The following is a 26,667-nucleotide window of genomic DNA, read 5'->3' as shown; positions in this document are numbered from 1 at the left end:
GCAATTTTAAATTGCCTGTCAAGATACCCCCTCCAATAGTTAGCAGGTATGAAAGAAATGTTATAGCTACCCATAGATGTATTGAATCACCCAATTTATTACTTAAGAACGAACAACTCTGTCCACGTTATGAAAACTTGTCTACAGATGTCGCCTTTTACTTTGGCATCGTTTTGTTTATTGCACGTTTACGCCAATTTAAGGTTTGAATATTGGATACTGCGATGGTAGCGCAATCTATTGGTCAAACATTCCAAAATTAGCAATTGATTACAAATGAAAAATTAATTTAAAAAAACATTTTCCAGTGGACCAAATTGTGAATCTAAACCATTCTCAAATCTCCTTGAACACACACAAAAAATTTCATCAAAATCGGTCCAGCCGTTTAGGAGCAGTTCAACTACAAACACACGGTCAGAAGATTTATATATATAAAGATTAAAAAACTGGTAAGCCATTGTATGAAATATGTAGAGAGCATGCAGAAAATTTTGAAAACAATCGAATTATTAAACTCCGGGTCAAGCAATTTTGAAAATCCTAGTTTTAAAGATAAACTGATAAAAGAAGGCTATAACTCAAAATTTATATGATTTGAGTTATCAATTTCAATCCGCGAATTTTTGTATGTTAATCTTCATAAAGAAGATTAATCTAAAAGGTGATCTATTTCAAGATTCCCTACTTTTTTAAAGAAAAAACACAGAAACTTCAAATTTATTGGAAAATGTGTATTATCACTCGAAAGAACATTCTTTGGCATTCATTTTTGGAAGATTATCTCCTTCAAATGTTGGCCGCGGCTACGTCTCAGATGGTCCATCCATTGAGTCCAATTTTCGATGACTCTTTCGAACATTTCGACTGGTAACTGGTAACTGACACGCGTGAACTTTTACCTGAATCGAAACGGGATTGTCCGCATAGACTTTAGACTTCACATATCCCCACAGGAAAAAGTATAACAGTTTGATATCACACGATCTTAGTGGCCAACGACCGGCCCAAAACGTGAAATTATCTGCTCACCGAAGTGTACTCTCAATAAATGCATTGATTGATGCTATGTGCGGAAATTGGCGTCGTCTTGTAGAAACCAAATGAGGCCGATCGATCTTCGATTTCGGTGACGGTCGCCAATGACGGTTACGTTCTCACCGGCATTATTTTTGAATTTCGATGGTTCCACCGGCCAAAACCACACCAAACCGTTGTGCTTTTTGGATAAAATGGCAGCTCTTAAATGTCTTAAGGTTGCTCTTCGACACAAATTCGGAAATTTTGCTTGTTTATATACACCGCCGAGCGAAATCTGGCTCGAAAACGTTGGTTTTTCTTGGAACTTTTCAAGAGCCCATAAGGCGAAGCGGCTATATTTTCTTCACTGCGTGCTGGACGTGGTATATTCGGTCGAATATTATGCAATAATGAATTATGGGTCTCAAGATGGGTGATGGTGTTGCGAATAGTATGCTCAGTAGGCCGATTATGTTGACCATAAGCTGAGCGAAGAACAGAACGTGAATTATCGTAATAAAGTTGAACGATTTGTAAACTTAGTTCAGGCGTAAGTCTTTCCATGATGAAATGCCAAAAAAAAAAAATAAAATGACAGCTTGACACGACTCATGCGTGATCTGTCTTAGATCTCCTGTTATAACAAAACACGTAATATCTGACAGGTGTCCATATGATAAAGTTCGAAACCGGAATGCTCTTACTCGTACTGAAGCTTAGTTTACTACTCCTTCACTATGAAATTTTGAATCTGTTTTCTATAGCGTTCAGTTAGCATAACATAAAATGCTATGTGCATTCTTAAGAACCCTTAGCATTACTGTTAACTGGGAAATTTTGAGAAGCATGACCTAACTTTTAAAGCAGCTGAAATCCAAAAACCAGCTAAAATGGACTATGTTGCTAGCACCTCAAATTAAGTGACATTTCACGCTTCGGTGGCGACACCAACGCAATGTTGCAAGCAAATATTTCTTCTACTTCATGCAACACTATGCTTTAAGCATTTTATTTGCAGCTAAATAACTAAAATATTTATTTTGCCACCAACCAAAAGTGACTGGCATTTATAGCACATGTGTACTAAGCCGAGAGATTTGAATTTTTTGATTTTGAATGAAAAGTGAAATGATTGAATTATGAAAATGCACCTACAATTTGAAATGACGGCGCACTCACTTATTTTTATTAAATAATTTTTCTTGTTTTGTTTGCGGTTGCGCTTGTTGGTGGTTAGTCAATTGAGTTAGCGTCACTAATTGCAGGCGATGACGACAAATGCGTAGGCGCTGCCACTAAAATTTGCTTTGCCATGTAATCAAACAATTGCGAAGAGAGAAAGAAAGGCAAAAGAGTGACCGAGCTTTGATGCACAGTAGTTCGAAACCGCCCTAAAAATTTCGAGAAAATATATGTATGAAGGTTCTGAAGAAATAGTTAATGACAGTATTAGGTTTCCTATAAAAAGTTTCCCCACATAATAACCCAAAGGCTTAACCACTTGACAACTATTTTGCGAATGAACCTTTTAGAAACAAACAGTTTTCGTTTAGCTTTCCCTTAAGTCCCTGAATTTAGTTAATTGTTCATATTGCAACGCTCTTTCATAATAGCACCCAAAAACTAGCGCGGAGTCGCAGCCTCAGCCGATCAATTCACGTCGCTATGAAAATTGGTAAAAAATCTGGTCGAAATTTGGTTACAGTTCTAACGACACTCGTGTCTAAGTAACCGTCCAAGGACCGGTAAATACCTTAATACTATTGAATAAACATAATATGAGCCAGAGAAGAAAGTTCAAATAATACTTGCTGGGCCAGAGAATACTAAAACGCCTACAAGCTATTCGGTTCCGAGTGAGCTAAACAATTTTAGTCCATTGAATACGAGTAATGAAAGATAGCTACATATAGTATGTATATGAGTATGAGTATATGAAGGTTTCCAGTCTTCCTCGTGTTGTGTATGGCGTTCTAATAGCCATTTTATATAGAAAATCGAAACCCATTAAATGAAATATTGATTCATCGACCAAATATACAGAAATGACGTTTCATTTGGGTTTAAAAGCGATTCTATTAGCACCAAAAGAAGTTCGTTGGAAGATTTCCGATACTCAACCGCTTGATCGCAGACAGTGAAAAGAGAACAGAGGATAGTACTATATGCAAAAGATATCCATTTTCATAAAATTAGTTAATAGAGAAGGACGTAAACTTCACATGGAGTCTGAAAAAAACGCCGCGAAGTGAAATGAAACAGGCACGAATACAAATACAATAACGAAAGAAGAGATTTAGCAAAGATTTTGTTAATTAAATACAACAGTGTAGTCATATAAATGATAATGATAGAAAGAACCGTAATTGCATCCAAAACTAGGACAGTTTCACTAAGAGACTCTGCTATAAAAAGTAAACGAAATATTTTCTGTAAGTTTTACTAATGAGAAAACTAACTGCGACTAAGTCAATATCTGGATACGTCTTCCAAATTCCCACCTTACTTTGTGAATAGAAAACACAATTATTTGAAGCTGGTTTTATGCGCGAAACACTCACCTGCAGCACACTGTGCGCTCCACTGAGAGCGCTTAAGCCATCTTCTTCAACAGTTTTTCCTTCACAACCCAACAATTTGCAGCTGAAATTGTCCTAAACAACAGTGATGACAACTACAATATAATGAAATCATTAAACCAAAGCAAAAAAAAAAAAAAAACACATTAACACAACAACAACACGTAACATAATAAACTAAAAGTAAAACCACAAAGTCAATGACTTTCTTATAAAAGACACTGCACGCAACAGCGAAGCCTTTAGTTAACGAGTTGAAGTGCGCTGCTGTTGTACTTGGGTCTTATTCGGTAAAAAAAAACACTTTAAGGATAAAATCTCTTGTGATTTCGTGCTAGTGGTCTAACTTTTCACAATGTTTCGTTCTCTAAACTTTACAACAACTGCCAAGACTAGAGTAATAGTTTTTGTGTTGTTTCTCGGTTCATTAACTCGTGCTGAAGATCGCGCTACGTCGGCAGCTTCCGTTACAACCAACTCGAACCAATCAACATCTCTTGGTTCGGGTTCTACGAGGCAAATAGATGGTTATGTTAAACGGAATGCAAATTTGAAGGATTTATCAACATCAAGTTCGGCCAAAAGTTATGATACACCGCCAGAATTTTATAGGTGGGTTATGCTTTTGGAGCAATTTGGATCAGTAAAGCGGTTTAAAGATTTTAAATAGTCTAAAACTATGAAAGTCATAGTTCAGTATATACAATTTCTTAAAGCGACTGCGCTAAGAAGTGTTTAAAAACTACAATATACAAGATCATTTGGTTAGGTGAGGTAAATAGGCTGATTTTTCGTGAGGATACGAGTAATCCCACTTAGGCAACTAGAGACGTCTATGCGTTGTGATATCCATAACCTCTAGGTATGGATCAAAAAGACAGACGCACGTCAACAATACGCCTAGAGCCTGCCACAAATTGATCGATATCAATTCCGGCTAATTCGTAGGGTTCGATGCAAGATGCTTTAACTATAATCTGGCGAAAGCTGACCAAGGGAAAACAAAATTCCTAGTTGTTTCCACCTAATCTTCCTCCTTGCAATTGCAACAAGTTACGTCCTTAAATATCTTTAGCATAACCGCGAGAGTGCCAATAGCACAGTGTCCATGTCAACCTTGCTAAGAAAGGTCAATGAAGCTTTCAAAATACACCTCGCGTAAAGATAAAGAACAAACAGGTGCACATCCTGATGGATCTTGTGTAAGGATACCTTTTCTTGCAACTTCATCGGGTTTAAATCTTCCGATGATTCCATTGTGGCCAAGAACACAGACAGATTAATATGAAAGTATCTTCATGTTATTGTTCGTGAGGTCTTGCACTCTTTAACTAACTTTGAACTCACTATCAGCGAGTTCAAGTTCTTTATAGGGGATAAATTGTCGAAATGGATGTATACCTCCCTAAGAGAAGCTACACCTCGGAGAAGTACATCTGCTGCAACCTTAATAGCTGCTACTTCTGCTTCAAAAACCCTACAGTGGTCTGAGAGTCATCTGCTGCAACCTTAATAGCTGCTGCTTCTGCTTCAAAAACACTACAGTGGTCTGACAGTCTAATTGAAAGCTCCGAACAGAAGACTCGGGCAGTCCAACCTTTCCCTTGAACTTGTGTGCATACTAAAAATCTCGCTACGTCTTGTGTCCACCGACTCCGTTCCATACACATACCTCTCGGCGGTGAGAGCAGATTTCGGAATGTCTCTCACTGTCACTCTTTAAGCGTTAAATCCAATATAAACTATTAAATGAGAGTAGAGTGTGAATAAGGTACTACTCTTTCTTTCCTTAGTGCGGTTATGATTTTATATTCGAAAAATTTGGAAACCCCTTTTTAACACTATAAACTTTCATATTAATTTAAGTTCATATAAGCTATGGATAGTAGCAACGCTCTACGCTCTTGGTCACTAGAAATAAATTTCACTGTAGAGAGAAGGACTGCTCTATTTATACAATATATGAATGGAATCTCTAAGAACAAAATTTTACAATAACTTAGCTGTTATCGGAAAGAAGAGAGTTTAGAAAATTCAAGATCTCCAAAGTTATGTACTAGAAGAAATGTCAAAGACAATATTCCGTTGCATTTGTGAGAATGCCAAGCATCTCTCAATCTTCCCACTTCCTTTAAGATAGTATATCTGTGCAAGCTAAAGTAATGATCATTCTTCCCAGATTATTCCACAATCAGATCTCATTGCAAAACCTACTTCAAAGTCGCCATAATACGACTGACAATTCAATGTAAACCTGTGCTTTTCTAGTTCTCTCAAAATTTCTTTCGATTGCCATCGGCATTATTAAGGTGAGGTCAGGTTCGTTGAAGAAAGTCAGGGACTTTGTGTAAGTGAAATGTGATGGGGATATTGAACTCTTTTGTACCAGCTGATGACGCCTTTGGAATTCAAGACCAGATATATGTAGCTGTTTCTTATTGAAGCGTAGTAGAAAGCACAGTGGTTTGTATTGGATAAAGGTCGGTCTGTATTTATTTGATGAAGTCAAAGGCGAGAATATGGCATAAGAAGTCTTAAATTATTTAACGCTTCTGATGGAAATAGATCCATACTTGTACATACATATTTATATCTCAAAAGTACTTATTGTTGTAGCAATTTACACGCTTTCTAAATGGTAATTGGAAACGTCGCTGAATGCTTAGTAGCATATTAATTAGAGTATGTTAGGCCCGAATGTAGTACAGAAAGGAACCTAGAAACTTGTTGATTAATGTATGGAACCATTTTTAGTTGACCTCTGGTTATGAGAACTGTCTGATAGCCAGAGAAAATGAAATAAGGACGAGTTAGTCAAATATGACATTTGGTCAGGGTACAGATCGGGTAGCTGTAATTACTATCTCGCAAGTAAAAGTAGGCTCACCTGAAGGCGCTTCCTGGAATAATGACTAAAAAATTGTGCATCTCTCCAAAATATATAGAACACTGGATAATTAATATATGTGACCTGGTCTACGGAAAGGGGGCTTAGGTGTCAAAAAATCAATTTTCACTTTTTAGTTGATTCGGATAAGATGAGAGAGCAAACTGCTGTTTCCCAGAAAACTAGTTGTCGCACGTTAGCTCCCTTTTCGTAGACCAGTAGTATGTCGAATCATGGGTTCGAAACACAGCTGAACCAAAATATTCGGTTTTTTCATATTTTTGTAAAACTGCTTCAGTTTCTCGCTACTTGGTTGTATATGAGAACGTGAAAGGCCCTTAGAGAGGTTGAATAGTGAATAACAAGACCAAAAGACACCGCAAATTGGAGCTCGGGTGAGCATTTAGGAAAACTAGTAAAAAAAAAAGTTGAAAACTCAAAAATATAACCAAATCAGCGAGCGAGTAAGGAACTTGGCTCTGCGCCCATGTCTAATATTTATGTTTTCACTGCAATTTTTAGTTTTTGCAAAAAATGTAGGCTTTTTCAGATAAAAGTAAAAGTTGGCAGACATTCAAAAATGAAAATATTTACTGATCCCACATTTTTTATTATTTTTGTTGTTGTTTTTTTTAAATCTTTTTTAACGTTAAACTATACCTCTTAAAACTTACAAACACTGCTTGCATTCATTGCTATTTATAACGGTACAAAAGAGTAGCTTTGGAATGGCAAAGTGGATTAGGTGGCAACGCTGCGTTGGCGAAACATTTAAAAATGTCATGCGAAATAAAGCAGAAGAACATTTACATTCAACTAAAAATGCGACAAGCCACATTTTATGAAAAATGCAGAACAAAATGCTAAAAACAAAATAACAACAAAAACAACACAGGTAACGAAATAGTGAGCAGCAATGAAAGCTAACACCTTAATGCCCATTAGAGGCGCCACGATGTAAAAAACATCAAAAATATCCTTTTAGTTGTTTTTGTTGTTGTGCACGCCAAGCATATGTTGCATATCCAGCCACATTTGCGGCAGGAGTTTGCCTGAAATCCAGCAATTTGTCGCTTTCACTTTTATTTGCCACGACTAGTCGTTGTTGTTGCTATTTATAATCCCCTATGCACGACAAAAAAGCCAAAGGCTAAAGCAACAATGCGACAAATTATGAACACGCGTGACAAAACATGTGGGCAAACACACACAGAGGCATATAGTATATAGTTACAGCAAAACAGTCACCGTGAACGTTGCAAAATTTGTGGGCGCAGATTCCAGCGGACCGGTGTTAGCAAATGTCCTTTCTGACACACACACACACACACACACACACACACACAATTCCACATGTCTCCTCGTGCCCGGCAGCATTTTAAAACTGCGAGTCACATACTCAAAGCAAAGCCGCACCGAGACGTGCAGCGTCATGTCCAGTCCAGCCGACCCGGCGATAAAATATGGCACACAGGAGACCACAGACGTGGCGCTTTGATAACCCCTTACTTGCATCGTTGCTGTGTTGGTCCCCCAACCGTGTCTCTCTTCACACTGTTATCACATTTGCCCTTGTCACGTTCTTTCAATGGTCTTTCAATGGTGTCTTTTGTAACAGTAAACACAATGATAACGCAATAAAATGTAGAAAATATGCTCATTCACAAATTCTTTTAATCAATTTATTTATATGCCCTCCTCCCAGACATCCTTTGCCATTATCACATTTGACCACGGGACGTGAAATCGAATTTCTTTAATAGCATAAGTTCTCAATGGAATTGAAGTGAAAAATAAACTTGAAAAGATGGCAGGAAGTATTGTACGGCTTGCTTGTGGGTTGCTTAAGTTGAATTGAAAAAATCTGAAGGTGAGAGAGAGAGTAAGTAGTATGCTCTCTATAGGTCACCACTTGAACTGCTTGCAAGCGGTTTACTCATTCAGTTCTCATAGTTGTAAGATCTAGCAGCTTCTTTAAAAAACTATTGTCTTGATAACAAATGTGAGCTTTTGCCACAATCTAGCAACATTAAGATAACTTTTCAGATCCAGAAAAAGAGAGCTTTGTACATGATAACAAATGTGAAAGCTTCAACTTAACCAAAATCGCAACATTAAGATAACCTCAAAGGTGAGTTCACGAGTGCTTAACGCCCAAAAAACTTTCTAAGTGATGAAATTTGAAAGCTCACACTTAAACAGAACCGCAATCATTAGATATCTTTAAAGCATTGCATTACTAAACCAATGCTTTTGAAAATGGTAAAAGTAATAGTAGGGCGAAATCTATTGGAAAAAAGAGAATATAACCAAAAATTACAGGAACAATAATTTATGGGTGATCAGAAATCGGTAAGCGATAGCGAAGGGGATGATTCCAGATTTGTCAAATAAAAACAGTTAGGGAAGCATAAAGTATCATTCTAAACAAATTTTCTACTACAAATCAAAAGTTTTCACTGACTGTGCGCTTTCTCTTTGTAGAGGTCCAGGTTCCACCAGCCAAACATCATCTCCGACAACAGGCTCGTCTTCAGCAACAATCAATACACCATATCATAATCGCGACAGCGCCACAGCAAGCTTTATCTCCAAACCTATCAAGTTTCCAGACCTTAGCAGCCACAAAAAATTCCACAACAACGATCCCAGTCAACAACTTGCGAACTCTTTCAACAGCTGGCAACAACAACGCGGACAAAGCGCTCAGGATCGGATCAGTGTGAGTAAGTAATCCAGTTCCACCAAACCTCAATACTGCAATATACTATTTTAACACTTTTTCTTTCATATCACTACCAGAACCTTACGGCAGCAACGAGGTGCATGGACTAAGTTCGGGTTATGCACCTGGCGGAGGCGGTGACCACTTAAGTTACCACGACATACGACCCTACACAACCGGTGGACACTACATCGAATACGGTCCTACACATGCCGGTGGACACTACGGCGCCAGCGGTCATAGCGGCTACTATGGCGGAGCGCACAGTGGCGAGGCCGGCGCTATACCCTTCGACGTATACGGCGGCAAAGGCAGCGGTCACTATGCGGGCGCCGGTGGTGAGTACTCATACACTTACCCGGAAGCGCCGCATGAAACGGCAGCGCACAAGGGCCAGCACGAGCTATCGCAGAAGGCTTTGTTGGCTAAAAGCTTTCTCATACCGCTCGCAAGCGCCGCAGTTTTGGGCATCGCCGCGGCGTTGGTCAGCAATCCGCTGCTACTGCAATTGGGCACAGTGTCTGGTGTGCCTGTGGGCGTGGTGGGCAAAAGACGACGTCGAGATTTGCGAACTTTGAGTGCAGCGAAAGCAGGATTAGTGGCGAGTGAGCTGCCGAAGTCTGAAAGGAAAGCTGCGACGGGTGCAGACATGGCTTATCGCGCACAACATCTGCGGGCCAAGTCACGCGTATAGTTGAAGGCTTGAGTGCAGCAGCAACCAGTAGAAAGGAAGTTGGAAGAGACGGTAATTTAATTTTCGTTCTCTTGCCCCTCTCTATGGCAAGGCGGCACAATTGCGCGCTGCATTGTGATTGAATTGTGTAGTAGAAAAGGAATAGATTGCGCTTAGATAGTAAAATACTCAAATAAAGACAGACCAAATCTTGATAAACCATAAGAAAAAGTGAAAATAAAACAAAATGAAAAAAGGAAGAAAAAATATAATATAATCATATGTCACACATACGCACATATTTATTGGATCCGCTTGTATTTATTTGATTTTGTTCAAGGTAAGCGCATTAAGCAATCCCACTCTTTACCTTTATCTCTGAAATAGTAATAACTATAAACCACTTTTCTCTCGATTTCATTTCTTCTTAAGCGTTTGCAAATCTTAAAACTTACTTCCAAGCATAATCGTATGGAAGTTTAGCCTGAGGGCTTGACTTGCTCACTGAGCCACTCGTATGTGTATAAACTTACCGCAAAATCACTTCGTCGGTCGTCATGTCAACAATTACTGTAGCGTGCTTTCAGGCTGCTTGTATTGCTATTTGCATTAGTGTACAGTGAAGGTCATTAAATTAGGCAGCAGTTCAACTGAAAATGGAAGAAAATTCGAAATGTAAAAATATTTCGCGTTTAATTGAGCCAAATTATAATGAATATTAAACATAAAGGTGTAGAATATATAACTAAATAATTTATATGTAATAATACAAGGTCTGTCGCAAAAGAAACAGGACTGTTAAAAAAACAACAAAAAATTAATATTTTTCAAAAGTTATATTTTTTTATTCAAAGTAGTTTCCTTGTGCTTCGATACAGCGTTTAGCCCGGTCAATTAGCATTTCAAATGCGTGTTTAAGGTCATTTTACGGAATGCTCTTGAGAATATCGGTCGTCGCCTTTTGGATAGCTGAAATGTCCTGAAACCAGTGTCCTTTCATGGGCAAATGAAGTTTTACAAATAGGTAAAAATCACAGGGTGCTAAATCAGGTGAGTAGGGTAAGTGATTAATGGTTAACATGGAATTTTTTTGTCAAAAAATCAGTGACAAGCGTCGACCGATGACACGGCTCATTATCGTGCAACAGACGCCAGGACCCTGCCCCACGGTATTGTGGTCGAGCACGACGAATGCGTGACAAAAGACGCTTCATAACACCAAGGTAAAACACAGCATTAATCGTTTGGCCAGGTGGGACGAACTCTCGGTGTACAATACCCTCGGAATCGTAAAAATAAAACAGCATTGTCTTTATTTTTGACTTCTGGAGACGACCGACTTCTGATCGTCACAGAGGTCCTCACGACCTTCTTGGAATCGCTTAAACCACTCATGCACATTACTACGGGATAGGCACTGATCACCATAAACTTTTTCATCATTTGAAATGTTTCAGTAAACGTTTTCCCAAGTTTAAAACAAAATTTAATATTTGCTCTTTGTTCAAAATGCATTTTACGATCGATGACCAAAAGCTGCTGTCACTTTTTGATCGATAACATCGATTGTAGTTATCCAATTGTCTTAAAATTTTTACGAAATGTCAACAAGAGATAAAATTTTTTATTTCGTATACCTACCAGTAGGTGGCGCCACCAGAAACAGTTATATTTAAAAAGTTCTGTTTCTTTTGCGACAGACCTTGTATGTTTAGCCATTGTTTCAAAATTATTATTTTACCAATGATCGTTCGAGTGGTGTATATTTCTTTCTGAATTTTTATGAGTTAGACAACAAGTTGTGATCCCTGTCTTGTTTTCGAATGAAACTAGGCTTTAATATTAGTTAATGATTCCTTAGTATATATATTGTTGAATTCAGCTGTCACTTTCTGCCCCACTCTATGTTATTCTAGTGTTTCTACAAGCCATTCTTGCCGACCATAGTAAAACACATTTTTTTGGCAAAATACGTTTTCCAAAATATCGCTCAGTTTCAACGATCACTTCTTCATTCGACGAAAATTATTTCTCAGCCAGCACTATTTTGAGATCTGAGAACATGACATAGTCGCCGTGGGTCAGATCTGGAGAAGACGGTGGTTACGAAAGCAATTCGAAGCTCAATTCATAGATTTTTGCCATCATTTTTACTGAATTATGACACAGTGCGTTGTCTTGGTAAAACAACAATTTCTTTTTCTTCAAATGTGATTCCGGCGATTTCGATCTTCAAACATTCCAATAATGGTGTGTAATAGTCGCTGCTGATGGTCTTTCCTTTTTCAAGTTAAGCAATGTTACTTATTCCATGCGCATCACAAAATACAGACGCCATTACATCTCCAGTCGTCTCTTGCGTTTTTCCATGCTTTGGAGTAGGTTCATCGTGTGCCCTCCACACGGATGACTTTTTATTAGACTTCGGAAGGCTGGAGTCACGTGTCATCTATTGTCTCATATTGACGCAAGAACTTGTGTTTATTGCGATTTAACATCTCCAGCGTAGTTTTTGGTCTAAAGTGAGTAGGCGTGGCACTCACTTGGCACAGCGCTTGATATCCTTAGATTGCCTACTAGTTCAAACAACTTCACTTTAAGGTCATCATAAATTATTTTGTGAACTTTTTTGATGTTTTCGTCGGTAACAAGCTCTTTTGGATGTCCATTGCGTTTACCGTTTTCGGTGCTCATTTCATCACGTCTAAGCATCCAATCCTTGATGGTTGATTTAACTGGGAAGTGTCCGGAAACTCGTCATCAATCGAACTGTATTTTTTCGTTCAAAAAGCAATATTTTATCAACCCGCAAAATTCGTACTTGTAGTATCTATCCATTTTTACACAATAACGAAAGTGGCTTCACTCAAAATTCACAAATTGATCCGACAGCTGTCAAAATTTATACACGCGTCGTTTGAAGGTTAGGGCTAACTAAAAATCATATGAAAGTAGCACCAGCTATGTATCAGTCCGGGGACTTTAAAAAAGAGCACTGTTCGGCTGGCAAACAACATCGACTCAGTTCGTCACACTAATCATTTATTTATATACTTTATACCTGTAGGACCTCAGACCTTACCTATTAGGTGTTACAAACTTCGTGTCAAACTTAATATGTATACCCTGATGAGGGTATAATTCTATTATAAAATAATACTAAATACTAGACTCTGTGTAAATAAACCCATTTTAAATCGTTTTCGGGCACAGACTATATGGGAATATACTGAAATCAAAGTTCTGAAACAGTTTTGCTAAAGCGAAGTTGTATTTGTTTTGCGGCATTAGCATGGAATCATCTACTGTAAGCTGTTCCCTTATAACCAAACTCTTAATGCGGACCTATACCTTCAACAATTCAAGGCCTTTAGTCAACAAAAGTGGACACCATAGAAGTTCTGAGAGCTTTGTTATGAGAATCTTATGGAAAATTCACCACAAGAGATACATGTGTAATCGAATGTTCGAGTTTTCCAATAAGGTCGGGGGTTTCATTAATGTACATTATGAAATTATCTTAAAAACCTTAACAAGTTATTGAACAAAATGCTTTATATTTAACCTACATATATCGGATCGCTTGAACTATGCTAAAGGAACTTCATTGCTGTTACGCACTAACTTCCTTGGATTCGCAAATACTTACTCATTATCTTATATTGAATTAACTGGAGACCTTTGCCGTTGCATTTACAGACATTATTTTTGAAAATTGAGTTGAACCCGAAACCAGTGAGCAAAAGAATCGCTAAAAAATCGCGAACTGAACCTCTTCTTATGACTTCTAAATAGCACAAGAAATGCCACAGATTGAATAAAATCCTTTAAAGCTAAATGTCTTCTTGTAAAAAGTATCAGTTTTGGACTACTTGGTTCATTACTTAAATAAATATCTCACTTCTACAGTACATTCCAAAGACAAGTCTTAACCACCCTTTATAAAGCTATTTGAATCCTGAACAAGGTATACCCCTTATCGGGCTATCGAATTAGATGAAATCTACTGAATTGAGTTTTTGTTGGTTGGAAGTCAGGGTCCGCCACTAAAACTAAAGGCCACAATTAGATTCCAGATTGAATAATTGGGTGAACAGGAGGAAACGTCGGAAACCCTCTGAGGCATATATAGTATGTACAGGACTTTAAAAAAAACAGAACAAATGGTTTTTTTCGGCAAAATCAATTCATTTTGTTCAAAATAGTCTCTTTCTGCTTCAAAACAGCTTTTTGCACGGTTCAAAAGCATGTCGAACGAGTGTTTTAGCTCGTTGGCCGGTATGGCGCCAGTATGCCGGTGCAAGCCTTTTGAATGGCCTCTACGTCTGCATAACGCTTTCCTTTCATGAGCAAATGCATTTTTCCGAAAAGGAAGAAGTCGCCCGGTATCAGGTGATTATGGGGAGTGGTTAACGATTAAAATGTAATTTTTGGTCAAATAATCGTCCTTCGAATGTTGGATTCTGAGCAATTTTTGGTCGTCAGTCAATTTGTGCGGAACAAACCGTGCACACACCTTTCGTAAGCCCAAATGTTTGGTCAAAATGCGATAAATCAATGTTTTGTTCAATTCCATTTCCATGAATTTGAACGATGATTTCGGCTGATTTTTGATGAATGAATTTCCGGTGATCACGGATTTTGATTGGCCCACATGTTGATCGTCATTTTTGTATGTCCTCACGACCAAACATGAAATGAACATTGAATGAATGACTGGATTTCCGACGATGATGTGGAGAGGGAGAGATATCTAGGGAGCAAGAGGCTTCTAGATGATAGAAAGAGAGATAGGTGTAGGTGGCAAGAACGTTGGGACAATAGTCCTAACGGCCGAGTGACCTACGAGTACATTCGGGACGCTGAGTTCGTTGAGGATAGCCCAGACTTCAGATTTTGTCTGAGTCTGGGTTTTCTGCTACAACGGGGCACGGGCCTCTCAATGAATTCTTCTGAATGCATTCTTGCATGGAAAATTGGGCGATTAATTGATGGTTACTGGACATTAGGGATCTCCACTAGTCGGAATACCATACAGTTATGGCCGTTTGCGCGTGAATTGTTTAAGCGGCGAAGGCGATTAGCTGGGAATTAGGGTTAGATTTTGTATGAGTGGTGCGTGTATGTGACGTGTGTATGGGGTCCAACCCCTGGCCACCAGTCCAGAGCCGTATGGAAGCTCAACTGGTAGTAGCTTCTGCAACGAGGTCTGACCGGAGACTTAACTCTGGTACAACGGGTAGCAGGAGCCTTTGGAGTTTACTCCAACCTGCTCATGCGGACTGGTCCCTCGGGGAGTATGGTGGTGGTTGTGGTTAAAACCCAAATGCGGGAAGAACTGACTTTGTTAGTTGAATATGGAGTTGCCTTGCAACCGGGTGCCGGACCCAAAGCACGGCAGAGGTTTTAGATGGGCCTCGAACCCGACCAAGGTGGTTAGTGTGTCCATTCCACACTGTCAATTGGTACTGAAAATGCTTATATTTTAACCAAATTCGGCACGGATTGTCGTACAAAGCAATGGTATAATTTCCGCAGAAATTGTTTAGATTGGACCACTATAGCATATAGCTGCCACACAAGCTAGATATTATAACTATATTAAACTATATACCATACAAGGTTCCACCTGTGAAAGGTCTTAAAGCTTAACGTTTTTTCTTGCTTTAAATAAAATCTTGCTCTCAAAGACACTGTAGGCGATTTGTAGAGTTCACCCACCCATGAATGTAAACAGTATCTGCAACAAAGATCAAAATCAGCATATCCTACAACGCATTGTACCATAAATCGCGAGCAGGGAGGCACATCGGGCAACATGCGATCGGATACAAATGTTCGTATGTCGGTTTTTGAGACTTACATACACATACATATATGTACATATATATTTCAATGCATATATGCATGCGTTAAGCATATCTACATATGTATATAAATATGTATGCATGTAAACCATGGTGTACTCATTTATTTATATGCAACATTTCATGGTCGTACAATTGCGATGAATCATGCAACAGGCTGTGTTGCATGCGCATTAATTTCGTATGCATGCGGTAAGTTCACTTGCATATACGTATGTACATACAACAAGACTCACATGCGTACTTACATAAGTACTTTAGTACTTATGCACACACTTAACTGCTTATAAGCATATGTACATATATACAGCCGTATGAAAATGAAATGGAAATTGAAAACAATCAACAATTGTAGCAAAAGTCATTGCTGTTGCAAGCGAGGGCGTTCGCCGCTGTGCTGCAGATGTTGCAAGAACGACGAGTGACAATAAATTAGTTATCATACCCACACATCTAAGCTTATTTGCATGCGACTGCAGCAATAAATATTTAGTAACATATTTACATATGGACACAACCATACATACGTACATACATACATACAAACAAATATATTTATGCATTTTCAAGTAGTGCAAGTTGCTACAAAATCAGCAATGCCAATCTGTTCAATACATTTTTTAGGGATTTGTGAATCTATAAGTGCAAATGCTAACAACTTTTCACCTTTGCGCGAGCCAAGCACCGTTGGGGGTAAGCATGCGCACAGTGGTACAGTTTCATACAATTTTTGCATAAATTGGATTGAGCTGGGCTCCTGGATTTTTAGCAGGGAACTTCTAAAATTCTTTAAAACTTAACCTCAAATATTTATACCACAATATGAAGTAGTGAATCGTAAGCAATAAAACACTCAATTTCGATTTTTTGATTATACATACGTTGTTTTGCATTTTAAATGACGATATGTATGTATGTACATGTAACGAGCTCAGTCGATTTGGCCATATACGTCTCTAAGTGTGTTGAGTCTGATTCGGACTACTATAGCGTATGCCTGTCATGCTAACTGACCGATCCAACACAAGTCCTTGTATGGCAAATTTTTTATTTGTAAAGCTATCGTCAAGAAGTTAAGTGCAGAATATTTTCTTAGTTATCGCTACAATATCCGAACATATTGTTCAAATCGGATCACTATACAAGGTCCGGAATTCGAAGTGTAACCTATTAAAAAAACCATAAATTCGGTTTGGAAAATTATTTTTATTTATTTTAAAGTACAAAATGTGTGAAAATAATAATAAATTCAAGACCAATTCACTTTTGCTTGATATGACCACCTTTTGCCTTAATTATGGCCTTGAGACCGTCAAAAAACGAATCGCAAGCTGCCCGAATGTGACTTGCCGGTATTTTGGCTCGAGACTGGTGTATTTTTCACTTCGGACCTTGCTCTCCAAAATGACCCAGAGAGAATAATCCATTGGATTCGCATCTCGTGAATACGAGAGCCATTGTGTGGTCGTAATGAAGTGCGGAATGTTGTTTTTCAACCATTCTTGGTTCACTCGCGCTTTGTGAGACGGTGCTGAGTCTTGTTGAAACGTCCATGGTTTGCGACCGAAATTTTTGTTTGCCCACGGCTTCAAAGCAACCTCCAGAACACTTTCCCGATAATATGTCGCATTTACTTTGACGCCAGGCTCGATGAAAACAATTGTAGAGCGCCCATCTGCGGTGACAGCGGCCCAAACAATTATTTGTGGCGGGTGCTGCCTCCTGGTGGCCAACCGATAACTTAGATGCTCGCATGAACGGTCGGTCAAGTAAACCCTATCGTTTTGAGAGTTTACGAATTACTCAATTGGAAAAATATTTTCGTCAGAAAACACAATGTTCGGAATTTGACCGCTTTCGGCAAAGCGAAGCATCTGCTTCGCTCTCTCAAGTCTTACTTGTTGCTGCTTCGGTGTGAAATCATGGGCCTTTTGCCGGACCCGTTAAAAAAGGGAAAAATGCAAGCCACCAATGAAATTCGTGAGTTTACGTATTAGGTCGTGTAGTACAAAAAAAGGTTCGTTCGCTTCCGTTCTGGAAATTTCAATGTGAAAAATGCACCTCGCTCTGGTCGACCTTTCATTATATTATTATTCATTATCAAACGATTTTGAACCAATTGAAAAAGGCTGGCTACAAAAAGAAACTCGATGTTTAGGTACCACATGAATTGTCTGTAAAAAATTTAATGGACCGAATTAACATCTGCGATTTTTTGCTGAAACGAAATGAAATTGAACCATTTCTGAAGCTAATGGTAACAGGAGATAAAAGTGGATCAAATACGACACTAATGTGAAGCTCAACAAATGGTCGCAAAGCCAGGATTGACGCCTCGAAAGGTTATGCTGAGTGTTTGGTGGGATTGGAAAGGAATCATCCACAATGAGCTGCTCCCGCCTGATTTAACGATTGATTCTATTTTTTACTGTAATAACTGATGAGATTGAAGCAAGCAATCGAAATAAAAACGGCCAGAACTGATCAACAGAAAGGGCTGTGTCTCCCATCAGGACAACGCTAGAACACACACATCTTTGATGACTCTGCAAAAACTGAGAGGGCTTGGCTGGGAAGTTTTAATGCATCCGCCATACAGCCCTGACCTTGCGTCATTGGACTACCATTTGTTACGGTCAATGCAAAACAATATCATGTTGAACCGCACCAGGGCAATCAAGGAAAGCGATGAGCAGCACCTTAATTTTTGACTAACTTTGGCGTGCTTCTTTCGGTTCGACTCTTTTTTGCGGCGCTTTTCGCTAAACTATTGATCGTATACACACATCTCCACACCAGTATTGATGCGTTTGATGTATGTAGGGTTTTCAGCTACGTTGTCAAGAAGGCAAAAGATTCAGGTTTTTGATACGAGGCTTGGATTGACACGCTACATACCCAACACGACGATTTTCAAGCACTATTTATTTGACTTTTTCGATAAGAAAAGTGAATAAACGACGCGTACGAGGCAAGTTTTCGATGACTTCACAACCTTCAATGAACGCCTTGTGTTTGCGAAATAGGAGACTCCATAAAACAATTCTGCAAAATTTCATTTCAATTGAAAGCACAAAGTTGTAAGAAGTCGTTGTACGATTTTTTCCATGGTAAAAATCGTCATCCAAGCTTCGTAATTTATCCACTCGGTTTGCTCGCGCAGTTCAATAGGGCCAGTCCGGGTCAAATGTGATCAGAAAAAATTAAATATATAAAATTGTTTGGAAGTTATATTGTGAATCCCGTGAAACATTAACCAGTACTTTATTCACTAGAGTCGAAAAAATCTTCAAAAAATCAAGCCATATTCCTTACTTATTCATCCGACTCTAGGCACTAGGCACATAGATGTAAATGTTATGTATCTACTTATATTTCTAGGCATAATATTTCTCCTGTTAGTATCTATAATCAATCCGAATTTTTCTCTAATCTTTAAATTCAAGTTCAGGCCGGTAGTTTACTTATTATTCTCCATTTATTCAGCAAACTACGAAGAATATGTATCCAATTGTCATAAAGCTTATATTGATAACCACCAACATTAGCCAATTTTTTTCTTGAGTCTTTCCTAAATCACAAAAAGGTAGTTTTCGTAAGTTGCTTTTATTGAAAACCAAAGTTTTTCCGATTGATAGTGTTGAGAAACAACGTTGGGGATTCGAGAATTACCTTAGTTCGCAACTTGAGCTCTACGTCTGGATATTTATTGGATTTCTATATTTCTTTTCAAGAGATATTCCTATGCCATCCCTCCATTTCCTCTTAGGTTGAAAAAAGTGAAACTTTTTAAACTTGTATAGTTATGATGCAAGCAATTACAGTATATTAATAATAACTATCTGACTCGGGCAGGTGCTTTTAAGCTTTAAGAATTGTTCCTTTTTTCAAAGGGTGGAGACTTTTCTAGCATTCGTACGATATGTGAGCGAGATATGACAATTATTAAGCGATAAAAAGTTGTCAATATTTTCTATAAGACAAAACACTGTCCGGTGATTTTTACTGTGGTAAAAATAAAACGCTTGAAAATCGTGAAAATAGTTGTCAAAGTGTTTCAAAGAGCCTCTGTAAGAGCATTTGTTAACATCGACCAAAATTGTTAGGAAACCAAATAGTTTAAAGATTACTCTCTGATGATCGTCAGAACATAGGAACCCATAGCTTTAAAAAACTATAGAAAATTCTCAATGAAAATATATCTCATAGGTGAACATTTAAGCCTCAAAGTTTTGGGTTCAGACTAGCATCAATAGAGCTGAATTTTTTGTAAAGTCAGTGTCGAATGAAAGTCACAGAAGAAAGGCCGTTAAATCTCCTTAATGGACAGAGTTGGTTTCCTTGAATTCCTCATATGCCCGAAACTCTCAAAAAGCTCTCGTCAGTCTTTGAAAGCAATAAACATGATATTCGGTAAGAAAAGCCATCACGGATCTAAGAGAATAATATTTAGAAGATGAAAATTAAGCATTTGAATAATTTAGTTGCCTTTTTAATTTATTTTCTAATAGACATCACTGTGCCTCGCCTGCATATTGCCCATAAACCATTAGAACGCAAATTGAGCCACGCATCTTATTCGAGTTCTGCTTACCACATGCAGACATACAAATAAATACGCACGTACATAAGTAATTCTGCGCCTTTGTTTTCTCCCAGACAGTGGCATTTCGCATTCAACATGGCTTGCGCGAAAATAAATCGATTGTGGCATTTGCCAATAAGCAAATTTACAATCTGCTAACATGCAACAATTTGTTGCAACGTTTGTAGTGTATGCACTTGCTGCCAGTGTGTAATAAAAGCAGGCATACTCCAAGTTCCAGCCACTTTTCAAAATCCAGCAGAGAGTGCAAATAGCGTTGCCCTGCTGGAGATCACCACCGTGTAACGGCTGAGTGGCCGAAGGTGAGTTTGAATTTGCTAGAATAATATACTAATAAATAACATACATACATATATGCATGTGTAGATTCCATTGAAGAATTCAATGTAAATAACAGAAATTAAAATTAGATTTTGCGGTATACTCTGTGGGGATGTTTTCTGGATTTAACGAAAACAGAAAACAGTTTGAAAGTGTAACTTCCTGCTTCTTCTTTACTGACGTAGAAACCGCTTATGCGTTTATAGCCGAGTTAACAACAGCGCGCCAGTCGTTTCTTCTTTTCGTAATTTGGCGTAAATTCGTGATACCAAGTGCTGCTAGGTCCTTCTCCACCTAATCTTTTCAAACGGAGTGGCGGTCTTATTGTTTCTCTGCTTCCACCGGCGCGTAATGAATCGGAAAAGTTCAAAGCTGGAGTGTCCATAATCTATAAATTCTTATAGAAGATTGTACCTTTTCAATTTAGCTCTGCAGCTCGTATTTTTTCTCCAGGAGTAGATTGAAGAAGTCGCATGATTGGGAGTCCTCTTGTCTGAACCCTCGTTTGCTACCGAACGGCTGGGAAAGGTCCTTCCCGATCATGATGGAACTTTTGGTGTTGTTTAACGTCAGCTTATACAGCCATATTAGATTTGCGACGATACCAAGTTCATAGTCGGCATAGAGGCAACTGCTCTTCGTCCATACCTTCGCGACTTTAAAATCGACGAAAAGAATAATGAGTGATCTTCCTTTCACCGGGTCTTTTCCAAGACTTGGCGAATGATGAAAATCGGGTTGATAATAAATTTTTCAAATTTAAAGCCACAGCGATAAGCTATAATCAGTTTGTTGACCGTGGGCTTCATTCTTTCACACACTACGCTCGATAAGACCTTATAAATATGTGATATTAAAGAAGCCTCTCACCGTAATTAACCCAGATAGGTGGGGTCCCACTTTTTGCGGATTGAGCAGACCGAACTTAGGTTCCAATCGTCGGCTTGCTTTCTTCCGACCATATCTTGCGAAACAGCTGATGCATGCATCTTGTCAGTTCTTCGCCGCCGTGTTTGAATAATTCGGCTGGTAATCCATCTACCCCTGCCATTTTGTTGTTCTTCAGGCGAGTAATTGCTATTCGAACTTCATCATAGTCGAGCAATGAAATATCTATTCAGGGGGAATCGGGTTCGCCATCTTGACAACCGACTTTGAAAATACAGTTTTGAGAAAAACACATTTAAAATTTTATGTAACTCGAGCGCGCAACATTTCAATGCTGTTTCTTCAAAACTATTTCTGGAATCCACTTGATAATTTAAAAACATATTAGAGAGATGTCTTAAAATTTAATAAGGTAATAAAAAATCAATTACTTGAAACCTGGATTCTTGTAACCTCTTTACTGAATTTCTCGGCATCCTCAACCAGGTCATAAATATTTCCACACAAAAGGTAACATTTGGCTAAGCCAAAATGTATGCTTCGAAGAGAATTTACCTATATTACCATATAAGGTTTTGTATCAGATCTATCAATATAGCGTCAAGCAGGGATTTTGTGTGAAACAAGTGCTTTTTGACAATCAGTAATAAATCTGTGGAAATATATCTGACATTAAAACTTAAGATTTCTTAAAAGAATAGATTAAACTGTAAACCGAAATATTGAAAGATTTACTATTTGTAATGCAGTGGAAGAAGAATGCAGTGGAAACCAATAATCTAAAGATATTTTAAAGCTTTTGTCCAATTTAGGCTTTCTAATAAGCAATAATAAACCAAACAATGTGAAACCACATGCATTACTGGTAATTGAATTACTTAAAGAATTTTTTAATTAATTACTTTTACACAATGTGCTCGAAATTTTATAAAAATAGCAAAATTCTTTGTATATAGAATAATGTGAAGATATTGAACAATGGCTCCAAGAGCATTGACTCATTCGGAGAAATATTAATGAATTATTTATAGAGGGTGCTCATCACCAAAGAGACGGCATGCCGGTAAGCGAGAGATCAATGATTTTTAATTGAAATTAATGCAGAGTTACATACACATGTATGTATGTATTTGTTGTCCCCAGATATATATAAATACAACCATTAATGACTGGCACGCGACCATCACTGATTGCTAATAATATTTTAATGATATTTTAATGAATATATGTTTTCCAATATAGTGTTGTAAGAAGCATATTCTAAGAAAAACTTTTGTTATCTAAACTAGACTAATCTACTCCTTGCAAAGACTTGCCAGGCATGAAAAATAATATATCAACGACAGAGGTCTCTGCTGCTGAACTAATGCAAACTTCGAACTAATTACTATACATCTCCAAAACACCTTTACTCCAGAAGTCAATAAATTTTTAGACGTTGCTTTTCAGATGGAGCTACCAAACGCTGAAATAGATGCTGTTGAAGTACAGCAAGAGATCAAAGCGTTGGCAAACACCAGTTTATGACATGCAGTAGCCCTTAAAGCACTACCAGGAAACCGAATCAGCATGATCGTTTAAATATTTAAAGGTATGCTCATACTCTGCTATTTTCCTTCTTAACAGCAATGAGCTAAGATAATTTTGATTCCGAAGCCTGGTAAAGCCGAGCATATGGTCAATTCATATCGGCCGATTAACCTACTGGTAATTGTTTCGAAAATATTCGAATCAATATTTTTTCGCAGCCTTTCGCCTCTGCTGTGGGACAAACATCATCATTCGGATCATCGGTTTTCCCTCAAAAAACTTTATAGCTCAATTAAGCAAAGTCACAGAAGAGTAGAATACTATAACTGATGCTTTGGAAAATTGTAAATACTGTTCTTCAGTTTTTCTCGATATCCGTCATTATACAAGGTACATGAAAAGCTGTCCATGTTTTACTACCATTGTCATACTTCGATAATCGGACGTGCTAAGTCAGGTGTTGTCGGATCTGAGACCTATACGCCTACTTAAAGACAGCGCTCTTGCGCCTGTACTCTACATTCTTCACACAACTGACATCCATAGATTAACTTTGACTCCACAATTATGGGGGTCTATGCGGATGACACTGCACTGCTGGCTTCGAATAGCAATTCTACAGTCCACAGGAAACTGCTAACGCAATTGGCCGCTCTAGAACCGTGGCTACCTAATTGAGCATTAGCGTTAATACTGAAAAGTCCATACAAGTGATGCATACGCTCACGCAAGAAATATGGCCTTACATGACCAGTTGCTACCAAAAAGCACAAGCGCAAAACATCTGCGGATTGTATTTGATAAGAGGGGTACACATAAGAGCTACATGAAAATCTAGAGCACCCAGTTCATATTATGATTTGCGAAGCTATACTGGCTCTCAAGGTCAAATCAAATATCTGGTGCCGAAACGTTGGAAAAGGCCTTCGGTGATAATAGTTTGTCGCGAGCGAGCGTGTTTGAGTGGTACAAATTATTCAAAGAGAGTCGAGAACGCGTTAAAGACGAACCACGTCTATAATGGCCATCAACACCGACTGATGTTCAACACGTCAATAAAATAATTAGGCATTGATATTTTGAGAATCGCCGATTAAAAGTCACCAATAAGATCTTCTATTATCGTTTTTTAGGAATATTGGAAGCATCAGAAAAATAAAAACTCATTTTGAAAAATCATTTTCGGCCTAGGAAGAGTAAAAGAAAGTGCTAGATTGCTTCCAAAATCACTAAATTTTTTCGAAAGTCAGCGTCTCGTTAACGTCGCTAAAACAACGCTTTGCGACTACCAGAATGACATGCAACGTATTATTATTACTGGCGATGAGTCTTGGATCTATACTTACGACTCAGAAACGAACGATCAATCGGTCGAATACCGTGGCGATAAGTCTTGGATCTATACTTTATTTACTCAGAAACGAACGATCAATCGAATACCGTGGTGAAAGTCTTGTGATTTATCAAAGCAACATGCAAAACGAACGATCAATCGGTCGAATATCGTGACCAAACTGTCAACAAGGAATACTATTTGAGTATTATGCATCGTTTGCACAAAGCTATTCGTAAAAAGAGGCCGGAACTATGAGCCGACAACTCTTGGTTTTGCACCACGATAATGCACCGTCGCATACTGCATTGATTTTGATGATAATGATATGGTAATGATAATGAATATGGTAATGATAATGATAATGATTATGATTATGATAATGATAATTATAATGATAATGATAATGTTAATGATAATGATAATGATAATGATAATGATATTGATAATGATAATGATAATGATAATGATAATGATAATGATAATGATAATGATTATGATAATGATAATGATTATGATAATGATAATGATAATGATAATGATAATGATAATGATAATGATAATGATAATGATAATGATAATGATAATGATAATGATAATGATAATGATAATGATAATGATAATGATAATGATAATGATAATAATGATAATGATAATGACAATGATAATGATAATGATAATGATAATGATAATGATAATGATAATGATAATGATAATGATAATGATAATGATAATGATAATGATAATGATAATGATAATGATAATGATAATGATAATGATAATGATAATGATAATGATAATGATAATGATAATGATAATGATAATGATAATGATAATGATAATGATAATGATAATGATAATGATAATGATAATGATAATGATAATGATAATGATAATGATAATGATAATGATAATGATAATGATAATGATAATGATAATGATAATGATTATAGTAATGACAATGATAATGATTATGGTAATGATAATGATAACATGATTACTAATAATATTTTTACGGTAATAAAGAAAGTATGCCAAGATCTTCAAGCCTACTCTCCAAGGGCCTAGATATAAACACAAGGCCTGATAATGATTGTAGTCAATTGTTGGAGAAAAAATCTGCGCAAAATTGTTGCAGAGCAGAACTCCGAGCCCTGGAGGAATCGTCCTCGAACTCCCCCTTTCTGTAGGTCACTATCTACATATCGCATTATTTGTCGGTAGCAATTCAATCCATCAATAACATAATAGATCAAAGGAATAAAAATAACCCCATAAAATGCTTTCTTACAAGAGGGAATTGCATTTTCATTCATGTATATGTATGCATGTGTGTTATGTAATACAATAATTTCTTCTTTCTCATTGCTGCAATATTATTGTGCATGTAAATTGAAATTATTTAGCAGTTATGCGTTTGCATACAAATTCAATTCGTTTACAACAAACTACAGCAACAACACACACATGCATGCAGTCACGACGCCAGTCTACACATCTAATTAAGTGCCATAAATTTATTGCTTGCGAACTATGCACGAGGCGTATGTATATACATATGTATGTGTGTAAGTAAAAGTCATTGCACCTCAACTTGTAAATTGCTCATAAAAGCAATAATACACAGCAATAACTACAATAATAACAACAATCCGTAGCAAAGCAATCCACCGACGAACGAATGAAGGCACTTTGAAAGAGCGATTTGCGCCCAGCAGGAGAAGAAGACACGGCGGACAGCAACGTGCAACAGTAGCAACAAGTTTACGAATTTGAATTGGAATTAGTCTACTTTTATTTTCTCTTTTCATATATAACTCGAAGGTATTTATTTAAAGTAAGTACAGTTTGTTGTTATAAGCAATAAAAAGTGGTTTGAAAGAGTCCACAATAGTACAGTGCAAGTTTTCTTTTTGTCTAAATTGAAGTAACCAACTATTATACTTCTTCACTTGGCCGCTCCAATAGAGAGAGAGTATCTAGTATTGTCTATACCAATGCCATCAACTGCAGCCAGCTTCCATTCGCACTAGTTTTTCTTATTGTAAGATCATCTAACACATCATAGCATATTTCAAACTAGTCGACATCATCAATTTAATATAAGTTTGAAAGAACCTTTAATTCGATTGAAATAATCTTTATTTCGAACAACACAAGAGTCGCTTACCAACAACAACGTCAGCCTCGGAATCCAACGCAGAACAACTCTTGCCAACAGGTGCTGTTTCGGACTGA

The 26,667-nt window shown here is 37.6% G+C and overlaps 2 protein-coding genes and 1 long non-coding RNA gene across 3 annotated transcripts in view; 2 read left to right on the top strand and 1 right to left on the bottom strand.

The window, feature by feature from the left end:
- The window catches only part of LOC126759204 (uncharacterized), a 276,318-nt gene that overhangs the window by 120,212 nt on the left and 129,439 nt on the right, over nucleotides 1–26,667 (top strand). The window lies entirely within an intron of this gene.
- Nucleotides 1–26,667, bottom strand: part of LOC126759173 (la-related protein Larp4B-like) — a 182,379-nt gene that overhangs the window by 146,027 nt on the left and 9,685 nt on the right. Inside the window, 1 exon segment of the mRNA XM_050473851.1 lies at nucleotides 10,418–10,534. Within this exon segment, the coding sequence (XP_050329808.1) occupies nucleotides 10,418–10,443 (26 nt within the window). The 5' untranslated portion in view covers nucleotides 10,444–10,534.
- On the top strand, nucleotides 3,926–9,935 carry LOC126759181 (uncharacterized). Its single transcript, XM_050473863.1, has 3 exons — nucleotides 3,926–4,211; nucleotides 8,971–9,212; nucleotides 9,289–9,935. The coding sequence occupies exons 1-3, from the start codon at nucleotides 3,955–3,957 to the stop codon at nucleotides 9,903–9,905; spliced, it is 1,116 nt and encodes a 371-aa protein (XP_050329820.1). The 5' UTR covers nucleotides 3,926–3,954; the 3' UTR covers nucleotides 9,906–9,935.

The sequence above is a fragment of the Bactrocera neohumeralis genome, chromosome 5 (genome assembly GCF_024586455.1).
Source record: "Bactrocera neohumeralis isolate Rockhampton chromosome 5, APGP_CSIRO_Bneo_wtdbg2-racon-allhic-juicebox.fasta_v2, whole genome shotgun sequence".
Taxonomy (NCBI): domain Eukaryota; kingdom Metazoa; phylum Arthropoda; class Insecta; order Diptera; family Tephritidae; genus Bactrocera; species Bactrocera neohumeralis.
Note: the sequence above shows the minus strand (reverse complement) of the source record. Positions and strands in the feature narration are given on the sequence as shown.